Source organism: Bufo bufo, chromosome 2 (genome assembly GCF_905171765.1).
Source record: "Bufo bufo chromosome 2, aBufBuf1.1, whole genome shotgun sequence".
Taxonomy (NCBI): Eukaryota; Metazoa; Chordata; class Amphibia; order Anura; family Bufonidae; genus Bufo; species Bufo bufo.
In genome coordinates, this window is record NC_053390.1 from 215,211,606 (window position 1) to 215,238,228 (window position 26,623).

Genomic DNA, 26,623 nt, shown 5'->3' on the forward strand with positions numbered 1-26,623 from the left:
TTTCTTTGCTGTGTGCAGGAACAGGACTTGTGGTGACGTCACTCCGGTCATCACATGGTCCATCACCATGGTAAAAGATCATGTGATGACCGGAGTGACGTCACCACAGGTCCTGTTCCTGCACACAGCAAAGAAAGAAGACAGAAGCGATGCCGGATGCGCGATCAAGTGGATTAAGGTGAGTTAAATTATTTTTTATTTATTTTTTAACCCCTCCAGCGCTATTTTACTATGCATTCTGTATTCAGAATGATATTATTTTCCCTTATAACCATGTTATAAGGGAAAATAATAATGATCGGGTCTCCATCCCGATCGTCTCCTAGCAACCGTGCGTGAAAATCGCACCGCATCCGTACTTGCTTGCGGATGCTTGTGATTTTCACACAACCCCATTCATTTCTATGGGGCCTGCGTTACGTGAAAAACGCACAAAATAGAGCATGCTGCGATTTTCACGCAACGCGCAAGTGATGCGTGAAAATCACCGCTCATGTGAACAGCCCCATAGAAATGAATGGGTCGGGATTGAGTGCGGGTGCAATGCGTTCAACTCACGCATCGCATCCGCGCGGAATACTCGCCCGTGTGAAAGGGGCCTAATCCAAACCTCTCACTCCCGTCTCCAAGACTTCTCCTGAGCTGCAACAGTTTCTGGAACACCCTACTCCAAGCAATTAGGTTAATTCACAACTTCCACAATTTTAGGCACTCCCAAAAAAACACATCTTTTTAGGATGGTTTATCACATCCCATAACCTAACTCTTCTCCATTCACCCATCCCCCCGCATAATCCTCAATCTTCGTCATACATCCGCACCCCGTGCACTCAAATGGACGACAGATATCTGCTAATGACTGGCTCATGCAGCTTCATATCATTATCATTAACCCTAATTGTAAAGTGCTTCAGAATATATTGCCGCTATATAAATAAAGATTATTATAAGTTATTGGAAAGGAGCATCTGCAGTGTGACCATTAGTGGAGTTTTGTAGACTTTTTTTTCCTGCACTGGACTATACCGAATTCCATGGCGCCTTCTCCATTCTGTGCGGTGCTGGGCTGTTTGGTACTATAGCCACAATAACCCTTGTTCGGGCTGTCCCCATATCACTTGCGTTGTTGAGCAGTTAGGACAGCAGATTTCACAATCAGGCGATGCTAGAGGAGGAGAAACAATCTGCAGGTACAGTTAGACTGCAGTTTGTAGGTATCTTGTAGATTACTGTATTTAAAAGGGCCAGTGTTTCATGATAGTGGCACATTAAACAATGTATTTTCTTTTTCTCAGGTTGAGTCGTTTATTGCATAAACATAAATTTGAAGAAGCCGAAAAATTTGCCATTCAGTTTGGACTTGATGTAGAGGTACAGTTTTAAGATTCTTTAAATTAATTTATTTTGATCGATATTTGCAAATGTTTACTTTTGAAAAAGCATTTTACATTTTGTATATTGAATTAATCTAGATAAAAAAAAGTTGAGTAGTTTTGTTAACGTCTACCTGTACTCTTAAATAAAACTTTTAATATGTCGTAGTGATTGTTTGGGTCCAAGATGCTGAGGCCCTTAGGCTACATGTTCATGACAGTGAAAAATTGCCATGTGACTGCCGTTTAAGTAACGGCCGTCACTGCCATTTTTAGCACCAATGAAAGTATAAGGGGCTATTCACATGGCCGTTCTTTTAACGTTCAGTGAATAGCGTCCGTCCAAAAATTGGACATGTCCTATTTTTTCCCCTTTTCATAGCCATACAGGCCCCATTGAAATCAATTGGACTGTTTTTAACAACTGCTTAGACAGCACTGCATCCAACGGTCATTAAAAACGGGTACCCTTTAACAATATGGCCATTTAGGGGTTAAAGAAACAAACAAAAAAAAAACTCACCTCATACACTTGATCACGTTGCAGCAGTCTCTCCTCTTTTCATTGAGCAGCACCTGCGATATGCGTGATGACGTAGCCACATGGGAGGCCTCTTTGACGTCATCGCGCACATCTCTGGTCCTTCGGCGGGTCCTGTTCAATGAAGGGGAAGCGGCAGCGTAATAAAGTGGATGAGGTGAGGTTTTATTTTTGCAAATCAACAGCTGGGGGCAACTATGGGGGCATTATTTACACAATGGAGGAAATTATTTAAGCTGGGGGCCTACATGGGTGGTATTATTAAAGCTGGAGCATTAAAAAAAAAAAACTACACTATGGGGGATATTATTTTAGCTGGGGGCAGTAAAAGAAAAAAATAAGAATCCCACACTATGGGGATTAACTGAGGGCCTACATGGCGGGCATTATGAAAGGTGGGGGTATTAACAAAAGAAAATCCTACACTATGGGGGACATTATTTTAGCTGGAGGCCTGGCATCCTGTGACTGTTCTCAGAAGTGTGGGTCAAGAAATAATTGCCAGTCAAATTCATCAGTTTTTTTTTTAAAACTAGTTTTATTGAAAAAGAGTAACAAGGCAAGATCGTGATACAATCAGATGGACATAAATCAAAAGTATGCAGTATACAAAATTTTGTAATACAAGGGTATCATTTGTACGTAGGCAAGTCGACACAATAGGGCAAAAATAGACACTTCTTCACATTTACAGCATAAATACAATAAAGTGAACTAGTACATTAATAGCGTGTGAGGTCTGCGTATTATAACAAATTTAGGAGTCAATGGAAATCGCAAATCCGGGTGAAGCGGTCAGAAATTAATCACACCAGAGGCCCCATACTTTCTGGAGTTTGTTAGGGCACTTCCTGTGAATAAATATTACATTTTCAAGGGGTATTACTTGATTCACTAGCTTTTTCCAAATCCCTAGTGTAGGTAGATCATCTGCCATCCACTTAAGAGCAATTACCTTAGGGGCAAAAATTCAGACCTGCGGTTTGCGGCTTTTACCTGCGGTTGCGGCGGGTGTCGGCGGTGCCATCGGGTCCCCATGCGGCTGTGGGGGGGACCTGATGGCATGGAAGGCAGCGCGATGTCTAAGGAAGGCATCGCGCTGCCTTCCGGTGACGAGCCTGTGAGATCCAGCCCCCTGGATCTCACAGGCAGGAAGCTGTATGAGTAATACACACAGTATTACTCATACAGCCAATGCATTCCAATACAGAAGTATTGGAATGCATTGTAAAGGAATATACCCCCCAAAGTTCAAGTCCCAAAGTGGGACAAAAAAAAAAAGTGAAAAAATAAAGTTTTCCCCCCCAAAAAATTTAAGTTTCAAGTAAAAATAAACAAAAACGTTAAATTCCCCAAATAAAGTTAAAAAAAAATTGGTAAAAATTAGGGGAAGGGAGTATACATATTAGGTATCGCCGCGTCCGTATCGACCGGCTCTATAAACATATCACATGACCTAACCCTTCATATGAACACCATAAAAAATAAAAACTGCTAAATAAACCATTTTGTCAGCTTACATCACAAAAAGCACAACAGCAACCGATCAAAAATAGTACCAATCTAACAGTCACCTCATCCTGCAAAAAATGAGCCCCTACCTGAGACAATCGCCCAAAAAATAAAAAAAACTATGGCTCAGAATTTGGAGACACTAAAACATCTTTTTTTTTGTTAGAAAAAAGCTGTTAGTGTAAAACTTACATAAATAAAAAAAAGTATACATATTAGGTATCGCCGTGTCCATATCGACCGGCTCTATAAAAATATCACATGACCTAACCCCTCAGATGAACACCGTAAAAAATTTTAAATAATAACTGTGCTAAATAAACCATTTTTTGTCACCTTACATCTCAAAAAGTGTAATAGCAAGCGATCAAAAAGTCACACGCACCGCAAAATAGTGCCAATAAAACAGTCATCTCATCCTGCAATTATCATACCCTACCCAAGGTAATCGCCCAAAAACTTAAAAAATTATGGCTCTCAGACTATGGAAACACTAAAACATGATTTTTTTTTGCTTCAAAAATGAAATCATTGTGTAAAACTTACATAAATAAAAAAAAAAGTATACATATTAGGTATCGCCGCGTCCGTATCGACCGGCTCTATAAAATTATTACATGACCTAACCCCTCAGATGAATGTTGTAAATAACAAAAAATAAAAACGGTGGCAAAACAGCTATTTCTTGTTATCTTACCTCACAAAAAGTGTAATATAGAGCAACCAAAAATCATATGTACCCTAAACTAGTACCAACAATACTGCCACCCTATCCCATAGTTTCTAAAATGGGGCCACTTTTTTGGAGTTTCTACTCTAGGGGTGCATCAGGGGGGCTTCAAATGGGACATGGTGTCAAAAAAAAACAGTCCAGCAAAATCTGCCTTCCAAAAACAGTATGGCATTCCTTTCCTTCTGTGCCCTGCCGTGTGCCCTTACAGCTGTTTACGACCACATATGGGGTGTTTCTGTAAACTACAGAATCAGGGCCATAAATATTGAGTTTTGTTTGGCTGTTAACCCTTGCTTTGTTACTGGGAAAAATAGATTAAAATGGAAAATTTGCCAAAAAATTGAAATTTCATCTCCATTTGCCAATAACTCTTGTGGAACACCTAAAGGGTTAACGACGTTTGTAAAATCAGTTTTGAATACCTTGAGGGGTGTCATTTCTTAGATGGGGTCACTTTCATGGAGTTTCTACTCTAGGGGTGCCTCAGGCGGCTTCAAATGGGACATTGGTGTAAAAAAAAAACTGTCCAGCAAAACCTGCCTTCCAAAAACCGTATGGCATGCCTTTCCTTCTGCGCCCTGCCGTGTGCCCGTACAGCGGTTTACGACCACATATGGGGTGTTTCTGTAAACTACAGAATCAGGGCCATAAATATTGTTTGGTTTGGCTGTTAACCCTTGCTTTGTAACTGGAAAAAAATTATTAAAATGGAAAATCTGCCAAAAAAGTGAAATTTTGAAATTGTATCTCTATTTTCAATTCATTCTTGTGGAACACCTAAAGGGTTAACAAAGTTTGTAAAATCAGTTTTGAATACCTTGAGGGGTGTAGTTTATAGAATGGGGTCATTTTTGGGTAGTTTCTATTATGTAAGCCTCGCAAAGTGTCTTCAGACCTGAACTGGTCCCTAAAAATTGGGTTTTTGAAAATTTCTGAAATATTTCAAGATTTACTTCTAAGCCTTGTAACATGCCCAAAAAATAAAATATCATTCCCAAAATGATCCAAACATGAAGTAGACATATGGGGAATGTAAAGTAATAACTATTTTTGGAGGTATTACTATGTATTATAGAAGTAGATAAATTGAAACTTGGAAATTTGCAATTTTTTGCTTAGCTATTGATTTCAACGTGCAACATATAATAATTTAGCAATGGCTAACTTATGATCTGTAGAGACTGACAGATGTTCTACATACCCAAGATACCCTACCAGTGGAACCTGTGGTAATTTAACTTCATATCTTTCTTCTATTTGCTTATCCACTGCAGAAATGCCCCAGCTCCATACAGGTCCAGAACATATGAATCAAGTCTGCAGCAGGCCTATCTTAAACATGAGCCATGGCGTCTTATATACACAGTGTAATAAAAACAGTTGTGAACGTCAATGCGGCACACCCAAAGATATTGTGGGTACTGCCCTCAAAACATCATTCCATTGCTTATGTTAACACTCCCACGTCTCTCACCCATTTACCCATGAGACCCGCAACCGGATTACGTAGTTCCTTATCCAATAAAATGGCATATGCCATGGATATTATCGTGTGGGAAAACCTGGCTTGTACCACTAAATCAACCACTGGCATTGAAGTCACTGTCAATGGACTTCCTCGTTCCTGACTCTGTAGGGCGTGCTGTAGCTGTAAGTACTGATAGAACACCCTGCTCGGCAATTGAAACTCTGCCTGCTTTTGTTGAAAAGACTTAAGAGTCCCTTTTGAATAGAGTTGAGATATCCTAGTAACCCCAGCTCGTTCCCAATTATCAAATCCTTCCAGCTTAAAAATCTCCCATAACCGAGAATTCCTCCAAATAGGGGTATATTTCGTTCATCCATCTATCCCCAATAATGCTCTCACCCTCCACCATGTTTTGTGTAAAAGAAGAAAGGTAGGTAATCCAGGAGGGTGCAGGTGAAGTTTATGCGATTCCAAAGCCTCTACAAGGGATTTCTCTGATACCAATGACTGCACAATCAAACTTCTGGAGTCAAAATCAATTCTCCCATCCTCTATCCCACATCCCTGCATATACTGTAGTTGTGCTGATATGTAATATACATATGGATTAGGCAAGGCTATTCCTCCTTCTGTTTTAGACAGCTGTAACTTTGATAGTGCTATTCTGGAAGTCTTTTTTTTCTTTTCTTTCCATATTAAATCTCTAAATATACTTTACATTCTGCGGAACAGATATTTCGGGAGCCACACCGGAGCATTATGGAAAACATATAACAATTGTGGCATTAAGATCATTTTGGCTAAATTGGCACGCCCCATAACTGAAAGGGGTAATTTAATCCATGTGTATACCTTCCGCTTCATTTTCTCTAATAATGGGAGAATATTAGAGGTGCTATAATCATTTATATTGCCAGTAATCCATATACCCAGATATTTAAACATGTCTACACACGGGATTGGAACATCTGCTGCACATCTCCTATCCTCTTGAGAGGGCATCAACATTAATGCTGATTTAGTCCAGTTAATGGTTAGTCCCGAGTATTTCTCAAACTGGTCTATGATCTCCATTACCTTGACTACAGAGGTGCCCACATCATCCAGGAATAAGAGCAGATCATATGCATATAGTGCTACTTTTCCTCCACCGCTGATATTTAAACCCGTGAATCGGAGGTTCTTGTCTAATAAGAACAGCCAATGGTTCAATAGCAAATAACAAGGGCGATAGTGGGCACCCTTGTCTGGTCCCCCTTTCAAGCCTGAAACTATCAGATAATTCAATATTTACTAAAATTTTTGCCTCAGGAGCAACATATAATAACTGAACCCAGGACAGGAATATAGGCCCAAACCCCATACGCCGCAAAACAGCCCACAAGTACCACCATTCGACGCTATCAAACGCTTTTGCAGCATCTAGTGACATCACCGCTTTGCCCAGGGGACCACCCGGGACTGCCTGCATATTAAGGGATAGCCCCCTCAAATCTACTGGTATAAAACCTGACATGTCTGGATGTATCACAGATGTAATAACCCCTACCAGCCTATTAGCTAAGACTTTCTCTAGGATTTTCACATCTGTTGTGAGTAAAGAGATCGGTCTGTAAGACTCGGGTAGGGTAGGTTCCTTTCCCGGCTTAGGGAGGACTACTACAATAGCTTCATAAAAAGAATCAGGTAGACGTCCCACCTCCTGTGCCCCCTTGAACACCTCTAACAATGTAGGCAATAGATCCTCCACCATGGATTTACACCTCAGCCGGTAACCCATCTGGACCAGACGCTTTCTTTTTAGCCATGCACCCTATTGCTTTCTTCAGTTCCTCTAATGTGATAGGCGATTCAAGGCAGTCTCTCTCCTCTCCCTACAGTAACTTCAGGTTGATATGACGTAGATAGTGAAACGCATTATTTTCTCTATACCTTTTTGTTTAGTTTTATATAACTGTGCATAAAACTGATTAAACACCTTAAGAATGTCAGGGGTCTCAGTAACCAACACGCCAGAATCCGTTCTCATCATGTGCACATAGGACAAATCCAGCTGTGCTTTGGCCACTTTCGCCAAAAGATGACCCACTTTTTCCCCCTCCTCAAAATATTGTTGTTTCATAAAGAATCTACAATTACATGCTTGTTCCATACTAAGTGCATTAAGAGCCTCCTGCTCCTCTTTCCAATTTGCTAAAGAGGATGGGGAGGGATCGGCTACATGAAGCATCTCCGTCTCCATTAGCCTGCGATTATGATCTTTCCAAAAAACTCTAGTTCTTGCCTTAACTTTAGATATCTGTGCAATAAAAATACCTCTCAGAAATGCTTTCAGCGTATCCCGTATCACTCACACTCCAGCTGACCCTTCATTGGTCTTCAGAAACTCCCTCACTTGTTCTCCAACCTCCACCATATTTACCAGATTAATCCAGAACGGATGTCTCCTTCCTCGCGCCTCCCCCACACATAGACTGGCAGATAATATAGAAACGTCCGATAGCACTCTAGGAGCTTAAAATGCCTGGGATACCCATGGTAATACTGCATAAGGCCAAATCAATGCGCGAGAGAGAGAGAGAGAGGCATATGTCCCGGAAGGAATAACCTCTTTCATTGGAATTCCTCACTCTCCAGACATCCACCAACCCCAACTCTTCCAATAGCCTACCAAAAGGGGTTCTAGAGTCAGCCGAGATCAGCTACTGTACAGGGAACTTATCTAAAGCATTGTTCACAAAATTTTAAAGTCTCCAAGTAACAACAGGCAGGTGTGACAGAGAAGTTGTAAATGCCAACGCTTGGGTTAGAACCGCACTGGTAAACGGTGGAGGAATATATAAGAACATAAGAATACATTCTACGTTCGAGAGTACAATGTAACCCTATATACCGCCCTTCTTAGTCAATCTGAGACTTACACAGCTGGAAAGGTATATTTTGATGAATTAAAACACTTATCCCCTAGAATACGAGTAATAGACTGAATGGTACGCCCATTCTACCCACCCCCTACTCAACCAGTGCAAAGTATCCAAAGTCATGTGCGTCTTTTGTAGGCCCACAAAAGAAGGTGGGCAATGACTGCAACCGATCAAACACTGAGGTGCGTTTAGTGGAATCCCTGAGGCTCCTAACATTCAGCGATATCAAATTCACAGTGTGCCAAGGTAAGTATCTCCCGACTAGAGATAGGACACCTCTCCACACCTTTCCCGATATTTTGACAACTATAAAATCTATATGTAGCCACACGGCGAGAAACCCCCCTGTCCCCCCGCCCTGTACCTTATCCCAACAAACAAACAAAAATATTAATATACATTGATATCCAACTCTCACATGAGAGCTGGGGCAGTTATACCACACCCAACAAACAGACATGAGAAGATGAAAAAGCTAATACAGTGAAACATGCATCTGTAAAGTATTTCTCTTACAATTGTTGAAGAGCAGGTCCTGGTCACTAATACACGTAAACCGGCCTGCCGCATACAGGAGACTACCTGCCAATCACCTGTTGATGAACAGAATGTAAATCAGCCCGATAACTAAGGTGTATTTTCAACCATAGTGCAACCAAGGTATCTCTAGAAAATCTGAGCTAACAGAAGAGCATTTTGCCCCAGTATTAACATAGAATAGACATCGTAATATCAAGCTCTGCATCCCTTTCACTCCACCACCCGATGCCATAAAATAAATTAGGCACTTATAGCATTTATAGTCACCGCTCCTTCCCAGATCAGTCTGGAAGCTCTTGACGTATCTGTTTTTCATGGACGTCCAGCCACCGCAGAGCATCCTTTGGTAATTTCAGAAAAGTAGTAGTGCCAAGCGCTATGACCAGAAGTTTGGCTGGTGAAACCATGGAATAGGGAACTTGCAGCTTATGCAATCTTCTTTTAATGTCCTTAAAAGACGCCCTTTTCTTCTGGACCTCCACAGAGTAATCCGGAAACAGCGACACCTTGGCACCGTTAATCTTCAGATCAGGTTTTTCTCTAGCTCTGCGAAGAATTGCATCTCGATCCTTGTAATGGAGGATTATGATCAATACTGGTCTAGGTGGTCGGCCCGGCGGGGCCCGTCTAGTAGGGACTCTGCGCGCCCTCTCTACCGCAAACAGCTTAGATAGTATTTCCGTCCCAAATGCTTGACTTAGCCATGTCTCGAAATATATATCTGGATTATTGCTCTCGGCCTTTTCAGGAATGCCAACTAGACGTATATTGTTGCGTCTCAGTCTATTTTCTAGATCATCGGTTTTGGCAAATAGAGCTGCAAGCTCTTGAGTATGTTTCTATGTTGCAGCTTGTATAGGCGGGAAATTATCTTCAAGACTACTCTCTTCCTTCCACGGCTGTAGTATGCTCCACCACTTTTTGGATATCATGTCTGATGATAGAAATATCTTTTTATTCCACCCAGCTGGGCGTTCAAGATAAGTAATGCTGCATTGCACTGTTTAACAGCGGTAAAGACATCCAAAATACTGGGAGAGTTAGCAAACGACCTATCATCCGCACACACTTACCATCTCCTCATCTGTGACTGCACTGCTAGCTGGTGTAAGGTTTTCACAAGTACCGGTAACCTCCAACTGACCATCCTCATCAGGAAGGTTAATATCTGTGTGTGTTTCTTCTGGGTCTGGTAGCGCAGCGAATTTCTCAGGGACAGCTGCATTGCGGGCAAATTTTTCCAGCTTAGCCGCCACTGCTTTCTGCCGCTCATGCCATTTGGCATTATGCGCTTCGGCACCATCTTGAAATTCATGTCTGCTGCTCCTTTCTCCCTGCTTCTGCCGGCTGCACCCCTTATCCATATTTTCCTTTCCCTTGCTATGTTACCTACAGTTGTAGTAGGTATGTAGACCCTTTATGCAGGTCTAAATCGGGCCGTCAGGATTACTAGCAGGCATATAACAGGAGTATAGCGGCGGGAGCTCCTCACAGCGCATCCTCTTGCTCGGCCATGCCCCGGCACTGTTTAGATCCAGTGCAACATTGGCATGGTCACATGCTCCGCTGAAGCCAGTCATTGGCTGAACGTCACAGCTAAAGCCAGTCATTGGCTGCAGTGGAGCATGTGACCATGCTGCTCCAGACGTAAACACCGAGGGGGGCTGAAACATGAATGCAACGGAGGACTAGAGCAGTGGGGCGCAGGTAAGTATGAATCCTTAGCTTAATGGAGCGTACAGTGGGCACTTGGTAAAGTGTCATTGTTGCCGGAGAACCCCTTTTAAAGGCTATGTACACCTTTTTGGAGGCAAATTATTTTTTTTTCATTCCTGCATGGTACTTATTTTGAGCTGAAAATAAGTTTTTTTTCAATTGGTCTTTATTAAAAATATGGAATCCTTTTTTGTGTTCATGTTCATACTCTAGTAGCAGCCTGTGGATTTTCTGTCTTTTCCATAAGTTGGGGCTCAGTTCTTATCTTGCTGATAAGAATGTGGCTTAAATAAGTGTTTATGACCTCTTAGTAGTTTAGAGATAAGGGTTATTAGATGACCGGCACAAAGTGAAAGTATCAGTCACACAGCTAGAAAATAAGTTAATCCATTGTGACAAAATGGCTCAATATTTTTTATAAAGGCCAATTGAAATATGATTTTTAGCCAAAAATGAGTAAATGCAATCATAAACAAATTGCCTCTGAAGGTGTACATGGGCTCCAGAGTTGCAATCTCAAAGTATTGCTGTCTTTATAAGTTGTACTGTCATCATAGACATCTATGGCCTATCAACAGGACAGCTATCCCACTACCACACCTTTGTTCAGTACTGGAGTAATTAAAATTAGTTTATGAAAAAACATTTTCTAATGTTGGCTAGGAAGGATGAATTTGTAAATTTTCTTGTTTCTTTTGTCTAAACAAATTCTCATCTTTGATTTCAGCTTGTATATAAAGTAAAGCTGAATATTGTACTGGAGAAATTGGCATCAGCATCTGTTGGGAGTTATGGCCAAGTCCTCTGGCAAGAACTTGTGGATGATGCTAAAGGCAATCTGCATAAAATTAAGGTATCTATAATGTGTTCCTTCAGTTATTTTTGTCACACTTTTAATTAGAAAATGTATACATTTTATACATATTTTTCTTTCTTAGGATGACAATTTTGTGGTTCAATATTGTGTCAATGCTCCATGGCCTACCTATGAAACAACATTTGAGATGCTAAATTATGCAAAAACCAGAGTAAGTCAATTTTTTTTATTTTTTATTTAAATGGAGGAACTTTAAAAAGTCTAAATATTTTCTTGAATTAAACTTAAAAGGCTGCCCACTTAACCCCTTAGTAACTGCCCTGTTTTGGACCTTGGTGAGCAGGCAATTTCTGTTTCATTTTTATTTTTATTTTTTTTCACATCCCAAGAGCTATAACTTTTTTTATATCAGTCAATGTAGACATATTAAGTCTTGTTTTTGTGGAACAAATCCTACTTTGAGGTACACATAACTCATTGACTAACTTTTACTAACTTTTTATTGAGGATTGGGGGGGGGAAGCAGTTCCAACATTTTAATTTTTACCTTTTAAATTTTATGATCTCTGTGGCATACAGTGGATATAAAAAGTGTACACACCCATGTTAAAATGTCAGGTTTTTGTGATGTAAAAAAGACAGAGAAATAATTTCAGAACTTTTTCCATCTTTAATGTGACCTATAAACTGTACAACTCAATTGAAAAACAAACTAAAATCTTTTAGGTAGAGGGAAGAAAACAAAAAAAAAAAAAAAATAATGTGATAACTTATAACTGGGGATGTACCTGTATTCAGAACTAAGCAATCACATTCAAAATAATGTTAAATAGGAGTTGGCATACACCTGCCATCATTTAAAGTGCCTCTGATAACCCCAAATAAAGTTGAGCTGCTTTAGTTGGTCTTTCCTGAAATTTTCTTAGTCGCATCCCACTGCAAAAGCCATGGTCCACAGAGAGCTTCCAAAGCATCAGAGGGATCTCATTGTTAAAAGGTATCAGTCAGGAGAAGGGTACAAAAGAATTTCCAAGGCATTATATATATACCATGGAACACAGTGAAGACAGTTATCACGTGGAGAAAATATGGCACAACAGTGACATTACCAAGAACTGGACGTCCAAAATTGATGAAATAACAAGAAAAAAACTGGTCTGGTAGGCTACCAAGAGGCCTACAGCAACAATAAAGGAGCTGCAGGAAAGTACTGGCTGTGTGGTACATGTGACAACAATCTCCCGTATTCTTCATATGTCTGGGCTATGGGGTAGAGTGGCAAGACAAAAGCCTTTTCTTACGAAGAAAAACATCCAAGCCAGGCTACATTTTGCAAAAACACATCTAAAGTCTCCCAAAAGCATGTGGGAAAAGGTGTTCTGGTCTGACGAAACCAAGGTTGAACTTTTTGGCCATAATTCCAAAAGATATGTTTGGCCCAAAAACAACACTGCGCATCACCAAAAGAACACCATCCCCACAGTGAAGCATGGTGGTGGCAGCAGCATGCTTTGGGGCTGTTTTTCTTCAGCTGGAACTTGGGCCTTAGTTAAGCTAGAGGGAATTATGAACAGTTCCAAATACCAGTCAATATTGGCACAAAACCTTCAGGCTTCTACTAGAAAGCTGAACATGAAGAGGAACTTCATCTTTCAGCATGACAACGACCCAAAGCATACATCCAAATCAACAAAGGAATGGCTTCACCAGAAGAAGAGCCCAGACCTGAATTCGATAGAAAATCTGTGGGGTGATCTGAAGAGGGCTGTGCACCGGAAATGCCCTCGCAATCTGAAAGATTTCAGTTTGTTTTTCGAGTAAGTTGTACAGTTTATAGGTCACATTAAAGGTGGAAAAAGTTCTGAAATGATTTATCTTTCTAATTTTTTTTACATCACAGAAACCTGACATTTTAACAGGGGTGTGTAGACTTTTTATATCCACTGTAAATAACAAGATAATTTATTCTCTTAGTACGGTTACTTTTGCACAATAAAACCCCCCGTTTTTTTTTATACAGGGCTTGATTTTGAGGGCCGAGTTGTAGTTTTCATTGGTAGCATTTTGGGGTATACGTATTCGCCTCTTGTTCCAATTTTTTGGGTGGTGGATAAGCAAAAAAATAAAATATAGAAATGACAACATTTATATTTTTTATTTTACTGTATTCATTAAGCAGGATGACTAGCTTGATAATTACTCTGAGTTAGTACTTTTATTGCAGTACACTAACTAGATAGATATTAATTTAATAGATACCTACTTCTTATACAATCACATTTGTGGGCTGCCAATCGGTGATAGAGGGTGCTTCCTTCGTCTGAGACCATTTAGATGTCAAGGTTACTATTGACTGCAGCCTCTAAGGGATTAAGCTGTCTGGATGGTAGATTTATACAATCCTGGCTGTTATAGCATATGTCCAGCTATCACTAGACAGCCAGACACTTGCAACACCCAATGCAGGACACCCGTGCTGAGCTAAACATTCACCTCTGTTGCAAGTTGATTGGGCAGGTTAAAGGCAAGTTACTTAAGTGAGCTAATGTTACTCTAAGGCCTCATGCACACGGCCGTTCTTTTTGTCTGCATCCGAGCCGCAGTTTTGGCGGCTTGGATGCAGACCCATTCACTTCAATGGGGCCGCAAAAGATGCGGACAGCATTCTGTGTGCTGTCCGCATCCATTGCTCCGTTCCGTGGTCCGCAAAAAAATATAATCTGTCCTATTCTTGTCCTCTCTTTGCGGACAAGAATAGTCAGTTATATTAAAGGCTCTCCTTGCCGTTCCGCAAATTGCGGAACGCACACGGATGCCATCCGTGTTTCTCGCCCATATTCCTTGGGGGACACAGGAAACCATGGGTATAGCTCTGCTCCCTAGGAGGCGTGACACTAAGTGAAAGCTGTAAGCCCCTCCTCCATCAGCTATACCCTTCAGCCTGGAGAAGAGACTGCCAGTTTTTGCTTAGTGTCCAAGGAGGCAAGACACCCCCTGCTTATGCAGGGTTGTTTTCCTATAATTTTTATTTTTGCGTTTTTTGTTGTTTTAATTCGATTTTTTTCTACTTACAGGGACAACAGAGGCGCATTAGACCCCTCTGTTTTATCCCGGGGTTGAGTTGCGCCAGTGCCGGTAATTCCGCACTGCCGCCTCCCCCACAGAAGACAAGGTGGACCAGGGCAGCCTCGCTCCCCTGCGTCCCGCCAGCTCAAGGGTCGCCCGCACGCCAAGTCCCTCCCCCGGCTTCCTGCCACTGCGGTGCCAGTAGCTGAAGGGGCGACCCTGCTGGATGGATTGAGGGCGAAGACAGCGTATGGTGAGAGTGGCTGCTCCAGCCTCCCCTTCCTTCCTCCCACCGCTGCTACATCCCCCCCTCCACCCCGACCCCCCCCCCCCCCCCCCCCCCATGGGCATATCGTACCGGCAACCTTACCGGGTATCATTTGGGGGGGACTTTATCTGGGCAAAATCCTTTATTTAGCGGCAGGGCACGAACTCTGCCTTCAGGGGACGGCTGTAGGCAGGAGGCCGTCTGCCACATCAGGCGCGGCGGGGGCCGTTTTCTTGGCGCGAACGGCGCCATTTCATCTGGCCGGCACTCATCCACCTCGGGGGTTAAAATCATTTTGCCGCGCGCGGCTCTGCGTCTCTTTCAGCGCGGCAAGGGGTGGGCGGAGCTTCACAGCGCTCCGCTACTTCCGGTTTCGTCGGGCTCCACATCGCATAGTGCTGCGTGGAATCCTCTCTGCGTCCGATCCTGAAGCTATTCATCCCCGTGCCTGCTGCCTCTCCTCCACAGCCTCCTTCAGTCTGCTCCCCTTGCTGCTGCCGCTTGCATCATCCGGGTCTGGTAGGACTGTTAGCCCCCTCCGTGCCACCAGTACTGTTGTTGGGTGTAATCCCCGTTCCTTTTGCCCTGGGGTCTCCCACCTTAAGGCAACATTTTTTCCACCATGTCAGACCCTTCTGCAGCCGCCAAGCCTTGGTACCATGCCTGTACTGCTTGTAGGGAACCCTTTCCCCGGGGGCAGTCTGATCCGCACTGTCCTGCATGCCGAGTTCCACCGCAGCCTCAGTCGCCCGCTGTGTCGCTCCCTGCTTCCTCTGACCCGCCTGACTGGGCTAGATCCCTGTCCCAGGCCGTGGAAAGCCTCACTCATGTCGTGGGCCGCCTAATAGACAGGCCGCCTACCCCGCAGGACGCCACTCTTACTGTCGCGCCCTCCGGGTCCACCGCTTCTGCCGCTGCAGCGGGTTCACCCCTTCTTAGTGACCCCTCCCGAGCTAGGCACTCTCAGAAGCGTCTTAGAGTAGCGCGAGCCTCCTCCTCGGATGCCTCCCTCTCCCCGCCACGCGTGCGCACTCAGACGAGCCTCTCCTCTCCAAAGGATTCGCTCTCTGAAGGTGAATTGGCGGTTTCAGATTTGGAAATGGACTCGGCCCTGCCGTCCAAGCTAGCCTCAGCGATGGGTCAACTCATCTCGGATATTCGTGACACCTTTAAGGTGCAAGATGACCCCCCTAGCTCTGACGCAGCTAGCGTCTCCTTTATCAGACCCAGGCAGGCCTCAAAAGTCTTTCCAATCCACTCTGATTTCTCCTCCGTGGTGTCTAAGGCTTGGGCTCGCCCGGACGCCCGTTTTGTCAATCCCAAGAAGCTGGACATTTGCTATCCTTTTCCAGCCGATGTCGTGGCCACCTGGTCGTCCCCACCCAAGGTGGACCCCCCTGTGGCCCGTCTGTCAAAGAACACGGCCATCCCTGTTCCCGACGGGTCCTCTCTTCAGTCAGCGGAGGACCGTCGCATGGAGACCCTTTCCAAGGGCATTTTTGCGGCCTCCGGTTCTGCTCTCAGACCGGTTTTTGCCTCTGCTTGGGCAGGTAAAGCAATCTCTGCTTGGGGTGCGCAGCTGGAACAGGAGTTGGACTCGAACGTCCCCATCCAGGACCTACGTTCCTTGGCCCAGCTTATTATTCGGGCCGGGAATTTTGTTTGTGAGGCCTCCCTTGATGCGGGATCCCTTATTGCACGCTCCTCCGCCCTGGCGGTTTCCGTCAGGAGGGAGCTCTGGCTGAAGGTTTGGAAAGCGGACGCTGCCTCCAAACGTTCCTTGGCGGGGCTACCGTTTGCGGGTTCCCGCCTTTTCGGGGTCCGCCTAGACGAGCTTATTTCGGAGGCCACGGGTGGTAAAAGCACCCATCTTCCTCAACCCCAAGCCAGGGGCGCCCCCCGCGGACGCCCTGGTGCGTCTCGTTTTCGGTCCTCCCGCAGGACCTCTGGGGCTCCCCCCACAGCTGCCGCTTCGGCCCCTCCCCAGGATAAGCGTAGGAAGCCGTTTTTTCGGGCGCAGCCCTCCTGGCGCAGGCCGCAGGCTGCCCGCACACCCGCAGCAAAGCAGTCCTCTGCCTGAAGGCGCGCCCCCACCCACCCGGGTGGGGGGCCGGCTCCTCCTTTTCAGGGACATCTGGATGGCTCACGTCTCCGACACCTGGGCTCTCGAAATTGTGTCCTCAGGATACAAAATCGAATTTGCGTCCTTCCCTCCAGATCGGTTCTTTCGCTCCCGCCCCCCGCGGGACCCGAAAAGCGCGGCTGCGTTCTCCGCGGCTGTTCAAGCCTTACTGGACAGGGGGGTGATTACCCCCGTTCCTCTAGAGGAAAGGTTCCAAGGGTTCTATTCGAACCTCTTTGTAGTTCCCAAGAAGGGAGGTTCGGTGCGGCCCATTTTGGACCTCAAAAAGCTCAACCGTTTTCTCCTCCTCCTTCGACGGTTTCGGATGGAGTCCCTCCGTTCCGCGGTGGCTTCCCTGGAGCAGGGAGATTTCATGTCTTCCATCGATATACAGGATGCCTACCTCCATGTTCCAGTAGCCCGGTGTCACCATCGCTTCCTCCGATTCGCCGTGGGGGACCTCCACTTCCAGTTTGTCGCCCTTCCCTTTGGGCTGGCAACAGCCCCCCGGGTGTTCACCAAGGTCCTGGCCCCGGTTTTGGCCTTACTCCGTTCCAGGGGTGTTTTTCTGCTACCGTACTTGGACGATATCCTCATCAAGGCTCCGTCCCTTTCCCAAGCGGTTGCCAGCGTGGATCTCACTCTAGAGACTCTGGCGAGATTCGGTTGGGTCATCAACTTCCCCAAGTCCTCCCTTCCTCCCGCCAGACAACTGGTCTTCCTGGGAATGCTTTTAGACACGGAAGCGGCGGAGGTACGTCTTCCCTCGGAAAAACGACTGACCCTCCGTCGGGCGATTCGGGGTCTCCTTCTCCACCGTCGACCGTCCTTCCGCTTCTGCATGCGGGTCTTGGGGCAGATGGTTGCCTGCTTCGAGGCGATCCCATTTGCGCAGTTTCACTCCCGCCCTCTCCAACGGGCGATCCTCTCCTCCTGGGACAAATCGCCGGAGTCTCTGGATCATCCCTTCCATCTATCGCCTCCGGTGCGGTCATCTCTCCGCTGGTGGTTGCAGTCCCCTCTTCTGGGCAGGTCCTTTCTGCCGCTCAACTGGTTGGTGGTTACAACCGATGCCAGTCTCTTGGGCTGGGGAGGCGTGTTTCCTCCCCGATCCGTCCAGGGCATTTGGTCTCCATCGGAGTCCAAACTCTCGATCAATGTCCTGGAGCTGAGAGCGGCCCTTCTGTCTCTGCGACACTGGACTCATCTGCTGAAGGGTCATCCAGTTCGTGTGCAATCGGACAACGCCACGGCCGTGGCGTACATAAACCACCAGGGGGGCACTCGCAGCGTTGCAGCAATGCGGGAGGTCACCAGCATTCTCCGTTGGGCGGAAGCCCACGTCCCGGCCCTATCTGCAATTTTTATTCCAGGGGTGGACAATTGGGCGGCGGACTTCCTCAGTCGCACCACCGTCGACCCCGGCGAGTGGTCTCTTCACCCGGAGGTGTTCGAGGCCATTTGCCTTCGTTGGGGCATACCGGACGTGGACCTCATGGCCTCAAAATTCAATCACAAGGTCCCCGCCTATCTGTCCAGGGCCAGGGATCCGGGAGCCTGCGGAGCCGACGCCCTCGTTCTTCCTTGGCGAGGCTTCGCGCGTCCATACATATTCCCTCCCATCCCACTCCTGCCCAAGGTCCTTCGGAAGATCGCGGCGGAAGGCGTCTCGGTGATTCTGGTCGCTCCGGACTGGCCCCGCCGGTCTTGGTATGCCGACCTCATGCTGCTCCTGGCAGACGCGCCCTGGCCGCTGCCCGCCAGGGAAGATCTTCTCTCTCAGGGACCAATCTTCCACCCGCGTTTAAGGTCCCTACATTTGACGGCGTGGTTGTTGAGACCACCGTCCTGACACGTAGGGGTTTTTCTGCGAACGTCGTCCGCACCATGATCCGCGCCCGTAAGCCGTCCTCTTCTAGGATCTATTATAGGACCTGGAGGACCTATTTGGGGTTCTGTGCCGATCTGGGGATTCCTCCGCTCCGCTTTTCTCTCCCCACCGTTTTGTCCTTCCTGCAGAGCGGACTTGCCCAAGGTCTGGGCCTTAGTTCTTTGAAGGGTCAGGTGTCTGCGCTGTCCATTTTGTTTCAGCGCCCACTGGCCCCCCTTGGTCCGGTCAAGACCTTCCTTCAGGGCGTGGCTCACGCGGTTCCCCCGTACCGCCCTCCGGTACCGCCCTGGGACCTGAACCTGGTTCTCTCAGCGCTCCAGGCTTCTCCTTTCGAGCCTCTGCGGACGGTTTCCTTGCGACTTCTGTCCTGCAAGGTTATTTTCCTTGTAGCCGTCACCTCTCTTCGGAGGGTGTCCGAATTGGCTGCACTCTCCTGTCTGGAACCTTTCCTAGTGTTCCACCAGGACAAGGTGGTTCTTCGTCCGGTCCCTTCCTTCCTTCCTAAGGTGGTCTCCACCTTTCATCTGAACGAGGACATCGTTCTCCCCTCCTTGTGTCCTTCCCCTTCCCACCCCCGGGAGAGGAAGCTTCATCGCCTGGACGTTGTCAGGGCGCTCAAGGTTTACCTGGAGGTAACCAGCTCCTTCAGGCGTACTGACTCGCTCTTTGTGGTTCCGGAGGGATCGCACAGAGGGATGGCGGCATCCAAAGTTGCTATCGCCCGTTTTGTCAAGATGGCTGTTACTGAGGCTTATCTCGCCAAGGGCAAGGTTCCGCCCCTCGGTGTTACCGCTCACTCCACTAGAGCGGTCGGGGCTTCCTGGGCTCAGAGGAATCGGGCTTGTACGGAGCAGATTTGCAAGGCGGCCACTTGGTCCTCCTTGCACACCTTCACCAAGTTCTACAGGGTGCATACTCATGCGTCGGCTGACGCTGCTTTAGGCCGTCTGGTGTTGCAGGCGGCAGTTGATTGATGCCTCTGGTGTTGGTCTAGTTTGTTCTGGTCCCTCCCTTCTGGGACTGCTCTGGAACGTCCCATGGTTTCCTGTGTCCCCCAAGGAATATGGGCGAGAAAAGGAGACTTTTGTATTACTTACCAGTAAAGTCTCTTTCTCGCTCTTCCTTGGGGGACACAGCACCCGCCCTTCATTTGGGTTACAGTTGTGGTTCCGGCTTGGTTGCCCCCGTTGGGGCTCGACAGTTCTTTTTTCCAGTTGGTGGTTATCTTTCACTACTTGGACACGCAACTGGCAGTCTCTTCTCCAGGCTGAAGGGTATAGCTGATGGAGGAGGGGCTTACAGCTTTCACTTAGTGTCACGCCTCCTAGGGAGCAGAGCTATACCCATGGTTTCCTGTGTCCCCCAAGGAAGAGCGAGAAAGAGACTTTACTGGTAAGTAATACAAAAGTCTCCTTTTTGCGGTCGTGTGCATGAGGCCTAACAACTAGATCAATGATGTACAAGCCCCACTTTGTTTTAATTCTTGTATCTCTAATTTTGTTTTTCAGATTCAGAGAAAGGAGGACAAGACTTTACCATTGTTATCAGATGAGATTCCAGTTTCTATTACAGATGTAATGTTACACTTAATAGGTGTAGCGTGAATCATTGTTTTTGCGACTGATTAAATTTTCTTTAATTTCTTTTAGGTGTTACGAGCTCAAGCAAGATTGACCACTTTTTATGGTGCTTTCGGTCTTGATAAATTTAGGTTTGTGGACTTTTTTTGTATATAAAATACATTTTTTTTTTTTATATTTAGGGTATTTTCAGTGCTGAAAAAAACTTGATTTGGAATCTGCATCAGGCCTTTTTGTATGAGTTTACTTTTCCTCATATGGTTTCTAATGTGGTTTTTGATCCGATTTCAGCAAGGTTTTTCATTCCTGCCCATTTTCAATTCTTAGAAGCAGATTCTGCACTCATGAGGACGCTTCTTTTTTCCATGGTGCGATTTTTGAAAGCGGAAAACATAAAAAAAAGCACGGTATAGTTTAAAGGGGTTGTCTGCGTTATATAAAAAAAATAAAGCACTGTGATTTTGATGGTCAGCAATATATACATAAGCTAAGCAAATTTTAGACAAAAATAATTCTATTTTCTCATTTACCTAGTTCTGTTCTGGTCCTTTATTGACTTGCAGTTGCAGAGCTCTGGGGGCGTGTAGCAACAGTTTCTGAGGTTTTCCTCATGAATATTTATGGGTGTCAACAAAGTCTGCCTTTCCCTCTCCCTGCTCTGCAAAGGGAGTGAATAAAATTGCTGCCCTGTCTGCAGTCTGACTGCTGGGATATTCTTGTTGTATGTGTGGGACTAGAAGTCCCAGCTGTACAGTAAAATGACATTGCTGATACACACAGGATCTTCCCCCTACCTGTTCTTGTTCAGTTCTCTGCAGACACTTCCTCATAACCAGCAGAAGAGTATAGAGGAGAGAACTCTTACAGTCTTTATCAGCTCTGTGTTTGCCGGGTGAGGAGGGAGGGAAGATCCTGTGCACAGCATTTATCTCCTCAGTGCCTGGAGAAGAGTAAACCCTGCAGCTGCTCAGTACCTGAGGCAGAGCCTCCAACCCTGAGTCTGTGCTGCTGATGGTAGAAGGGTTTAAACTGCTGAAGAATCCAGTGGGAGTAGAGACACAGCAGACAGCTCAGACAGCAGATTGGGCAGTGCAGGGAGCGTGGCTTGTCGCTCCAACAGTCACAGGCCACAGTGACGTTTGGTGCACAGAGGCAGACCTTCTCCCTGAGGCTTGTGCACCGAACATCATCAGAGCAGGGAAAGAAGACAGGTCATGTGACCCTCAGCTAACTAGAACAGGGCCACTGGAGATGAAGTAAGTGAACTGAAAACCCCTTACATTTGCTTAGAAACATTCAATGAACAATAAAATAACTTGGACAACCCCTTTAAGATACGGATTCCCCATTTAAATCAAAGGGGAAATTGTGAACACGTTTTTGGTGCTGCATCCGAGCCAAAATCCGCACCAAAAATACTTTGTGTGAACATATTCTTTCTTGTGTCTCTTATTTAGTGGCATTGCATGGCTAGAGTTCTTAAACAACAATGATGTGCTAAAGGATATTATTTTTCAACTGGAAGAGATGAATCTGTCTTGTGCACAATATCTTTGGCTTAGACATCAGGTAAGGCGATGGAAAGACACTTTTGATTTTCTTTTGCTTCAAGAGTATTTACTAGGTTTAGAACAGTGACAGCAAATACAAATTACAATTACCAAATCCTCTTGTGGGGGACAATAAAATAAGAGAGGGAAAAGGAAAGATGAAAGAAAGGGGAGAAGAAAAGACTGAAATCGAAAAATGAGAAGCAACTAAAAGTACATGCCCATAAACTGCCCATAGAGAGCCATCAAAATATGCATCACAAAACAGTGAATACATGGCCACAAGATATTTATAAAGTCTGTTCAGGAATAGAAAGATAAAATCACCATCAAATATAAAAGTGGAGAGTTACCCTTGGGTTACAAAGTAAGGGCTCATGCACACAAACGTATTTCTTTCCCTTGTCCAATCAGGGTTTTTTGCAGCCTGTATACGGAACCACTCACTTCAATGTGTCCTCAAAAAAATGGAAATGACGCTGTGTGCATTCTGTTTCCTTATGTCCGTATGGCCGTTCCGCAAAAAAGATAGAACATGTCCTGTTCTTGTCCGTTTTGCAGACAAGGATAGGTATTGTAATGGATCTGCAATAAAAACGGATGCGATGCGGATGTCATCCATATATATTTTGCGGATCTGTTTTGCAGACCTCAAAATACATACAGTCGTGTGCATGAGCCCTAATAATGTACTGAAGTCTGTTGAGTGGGAGAAAGTACCGTAAGTCCTCCTGCTTGGTTCAGTTCATTAATACTATTTCTTAATATTCTCTTATAGGCAGAGTTTGAAAGCAAGTTTGATGAGCAGATGCTGGAGAGTCTCCTGAGCAAAATTCCTGCAAACATCTCGTCACAGGAATTATGCCTATGGTTTAAAAATATATTGATTCCATTTATAAGAAGAATTGTGCCGAAAGGACAGGTATTTCATTTTCATGTAGTTGGCAGTGGATTACAGTTGGCACTTTATTTACACAGTGTATTGTTGTTGAAGAGATCAGATATTTTGGTGGTTGACCTAAAGGTGTCCAGATACTTTGGATAGCTAACGGTTTGAAGAAGCTTGTTCTGCTGTGTGCATATGTTCTCAAAGGAAGAGAGGAATAACCCACTGCCAAACACTGGCTAATGTTTCCCTAGGAAATCTTCATAAACATTAGAGGGTCATCTGGTCTTGTCCAAATCAGTGAATGCAGCCGACGATCTAATGTGTATGGCCACCTTAACCCTACTGTCTGACAATCTGATTTTAAAAAGACATGTTATTGGCAGTAATCTGGAAATATGTCTGCAATAGTGGTGTTTTATCCAGTATGACTTCTTCGTTTTAATCCAAATTGGACCAAAAATTGCAAATAGTTCACTAAAACATAGATTTGTTTATAGCGCTATACGTAGTATGGGTTTGATAAGGACTCTATTGCTTTTACGGCTTATTGAGTATTTTCATTTCAATACAATTATGGTAATGTGATCAAGTTTCCTTTAATTTATTTTCTGCTTTCATAGAAAATCGTTGCAAAATGGCTGGAACACCGAGCAAGGGCTTTAGAACTAACTGATAAGGTAATTGACCATAATTTTGCTTAATTTTAGGCCTCATGCACACGGCGTTGGGCGGCCGTGGCCGTATTACGGATCGGCAAATCCACTGCCGCCGGCCGTGTGCACCCCGCATAACCATCTTGGTTATCTGCTTATTTTTCTTAAATATTCCTTTTGTCTTATCTTGGGAGGATATTTTGGGTCCCTGGAACCATTTACTGGTTTTCCATAGAGTTAAGGACTTAAGTCACAATGGTTTTAATATAAAACGGTCATCCCGGGAACCAGTTAATATTGTAATTTAAGGGGGACCACTGTATTGTAACAAACTTTTGAATATACTTAACCTTGAGATTCTTATCATATAAAAGTATTCTCTGTGTCACAGGCATACAGCTATGCTGTCTGCCTTTCTTCTCCCAGGTTCCTCACTGACTTGTGTCTGGATGTAAAATAACTGGCTGCAGCAGGACAAAAATATAATTAAGCTTGCCCCTCTCCTATACCTGTCTCCTCAGCAGCCACCAGCTAAAGATGGCAGGAATCTGCAGAAAATGTAACCCTAGTATTCCCTAAGGATTTCTATAAAACGGTCAGCCTGCATCATTCTCTGCCTGATCCTGACAAACATTGAGTGCTAAATTATCTTTTGCCGTTAAATTCTAAGTTTAGTATTTGTTTAATGTGTTTTTGAGCATGCTTGCCTCACGTCAAGCTTTATGCTGAACGGTTTTTATATTTTTTATTGTACTTTATAATTGTATTTAATGTTATTGCATATTTTTCAGTTTTTTTTTTTTCTCCTTACGTTGGCACAGTGCCATGTTGTAATAAGCATTTGAATTAAAATGTTTTCCTGTGTTCTTCACCAGGCTTACTGGCCCGAAAATGGCTATAAAATGGCAGAAGTTTATTTTATTTCTAAAAATCCTGCAGAAATTGGCCTCGCTTCATCTTGGATTTGGATACCGTTGGTGAGTATTGTGGCAGTCTGACACCAATTATCTTGCAGGCTTTGCTGATTATTTAATCTCCTCCCTAAAAGGGGTATTCCCATCTAGAACATTTATGGAATGTTGATAGAATAATACCATACATATCCGATAGATATGGATTCTACCTCTATGACCTACTCCTGTCTCAAGGGCCCTGCCATGAATCAAGCATGTATATGAATGCTTGATCCCAGCAAGTAGCCGATGTAAGTATGCTGCCAATCAACCAATGAAGGAGCCAATGCTTGTTCATCGTGTGAAAGCATGTTTTATGCGGTACATAGAATCAGTTGCTGGCAGCAGGTCTCCCTGTGTATACCGGGATCTACTGCCACCAACCAATGAATTAGTATGGGGATGATTGCTGCATATGCGTGCCTTTTATCACCTCTGCTACGATCAGGCAATCATCATGAACAATTGGTTCTTTCCCTATAATTGTCTGGGCATTGCCCCATGTAAATGCAGGGCAGCCTTTATGCATAGGAAATGTGATTCAGACATCAGTATAGGACTGAAGCTAGAACAGTTACAGTAATCCAGAGTTAAAGGGGTTTTCTCACTTCAGCTAGTGACATTTATGATGTAGAGAAAGTTAATACGAGGCACTTACTAATTGTGATTATCCATATTGTCTCCTTTGCTGTCTTGATTAACCCCTTAAGGACCCATGACGTATCGGTACGGCATGGTTCCCGAGTCCTTAAGGACCCATGACGTACCGGTACGTCATGTTTTGTTCCGATCACCGGCGGGCGGTGATCGGAACAAGGTGCCTGATCAAATCATTGAGCAGGCACCTCTGCTAAATGCGCGGGGGGGGTCCCGTGACAATACCTGGATCTCACAGGACGGAAGCTGTATGAGTAATACTCACTGTAAAGTAATACTCACCGCGTCCGTAGCGACCGGCTCTATAAACATATCACATTACCAAACCCCTCAGATAAACACCGTAAAAAAAAAAAAAAAGGTGCTAAATAAACTATTTTTTGTCACCTTACATCACAAAAAGTACAACAGCAAGCGATCAAAAAGGCGTTTGCCCACCAAAATAGTACCAATCTAACCGTCACCTCATCCCGCAAAAAATTAGCCCCTACCTGAGACAATCGCCCAAAAAACACTAAAACATCATTTTTTTTGTTTTAAAAATATTATTGTGTAAAATTTACATAAATAAAAAAAAAAGTATACATATTAGGTATCGCCGCGTCCGTATCGACCGGCTCTATAAAAATATCACATGAACTAACCCCTCAGATGAACACCGTAAAAAAATTGAAATAAAAACTGTGCTAAATAAACAATTTTTTGTCACCTTACATCACAAAAAGTGTAATAGCGAGCGATCAAAAAGTCACACACACCCCAAAATAGTGCCAATAAAACAGTCATCTCATCCCGCAAAAATCATACCCTACCCAAGGTAATCGCCCAAAAACTGAAAGATTTATGGCTCTCAGACTATGGAAACACTAAAACATGATTTTTTTTGTTTCAAAATAGAAATCATTGTGTAAAACTTACATAAATAAAAAAAAAAGTATACATATTAGGTATCACCGCATCCATGACAACCTGGTCTATAAAAATATCACATGATCTAACCTGTCAGATGAATGTTGTAAATAACAATAAATAAAAACTGTGCCAAAACAGCTATTTCTTGTTACCTTGCCTCACAAAAAGTGTAATATAGAGCAACCAAAAATCATATGTACCCTAAACTAGACCAACAAAACTGCCACCCTATCCAGTAGTTTCTAAAATGGGGACACTTTTTGGGAGTTTCTGCTCTTTTTTTTGGAGTTTCTACGCCCCGCATCAGGGGGGCTTCAAATGGGACATGGTGTCAAAAAAAACAGTCCAGCAAAATCTGCCTTCCAAATACCGTATGGTATTCCTTTCCTTCTGCGCCCTGCCGTGTGCCCGTACAGCGGTTTACGGCCATATATGGGGTGTTTCTGTAAACTACAGAA

The 26,623-nt window shown here is 44.5% G+C and overlaps 1 protein-coding gene across 1 annotated transcript in view; it reads left to right on the forward strand.

Moving 5' to 3' along the window:
• Nucleotides 1-26,623, forward strand: part of KNTC1 (kinetochore associated 1) — a 265,358-nt gene that overhangs the window by 77,667 nt on the left and 161,068 nt on the right. The window contains exons 17-25 of the mRNA XM_040416167.1: nucleotides 1,296-1,371; nucleotides 11,535-11,660; nucleotides 11,746-11,835; nucleotides 20,480-20,545; nucleotides 20,621-20,682; nucleotides 22,009-22,120; nucleotides 22,880-23,023; nucleotides 23,611-23,667; nucleotides 24,519-24,620. Coding sequence (XP_040272101.1) covers nucleotides 1,296-1,371; nucleotides 11,535-11,660; nucleotides 11,746-11,835; nucleotides 20,480-20,545; nucleotides 20,621-20,682; nucleotides 22,009-22,120; nucleotides 22,880-23,023; nucleotides 23,611-23,667; nucleotides 24,519-24,620 — 835 coding nt within the window. The remainder of the gene's footprint in view (nucleotides 1-1,295; nucleotides 1,372-11,534; nucleotides 11,661-11,745; nucleotides 11,836-20,479; nucleotides 20,546-20,620; nucleotides 20,683-22,008; nucleotides 22,121-22,879; nucleotides 23,024-23,610; nucleotides 23,668-24,518; nucleotides 24,621-26,623) is intronic.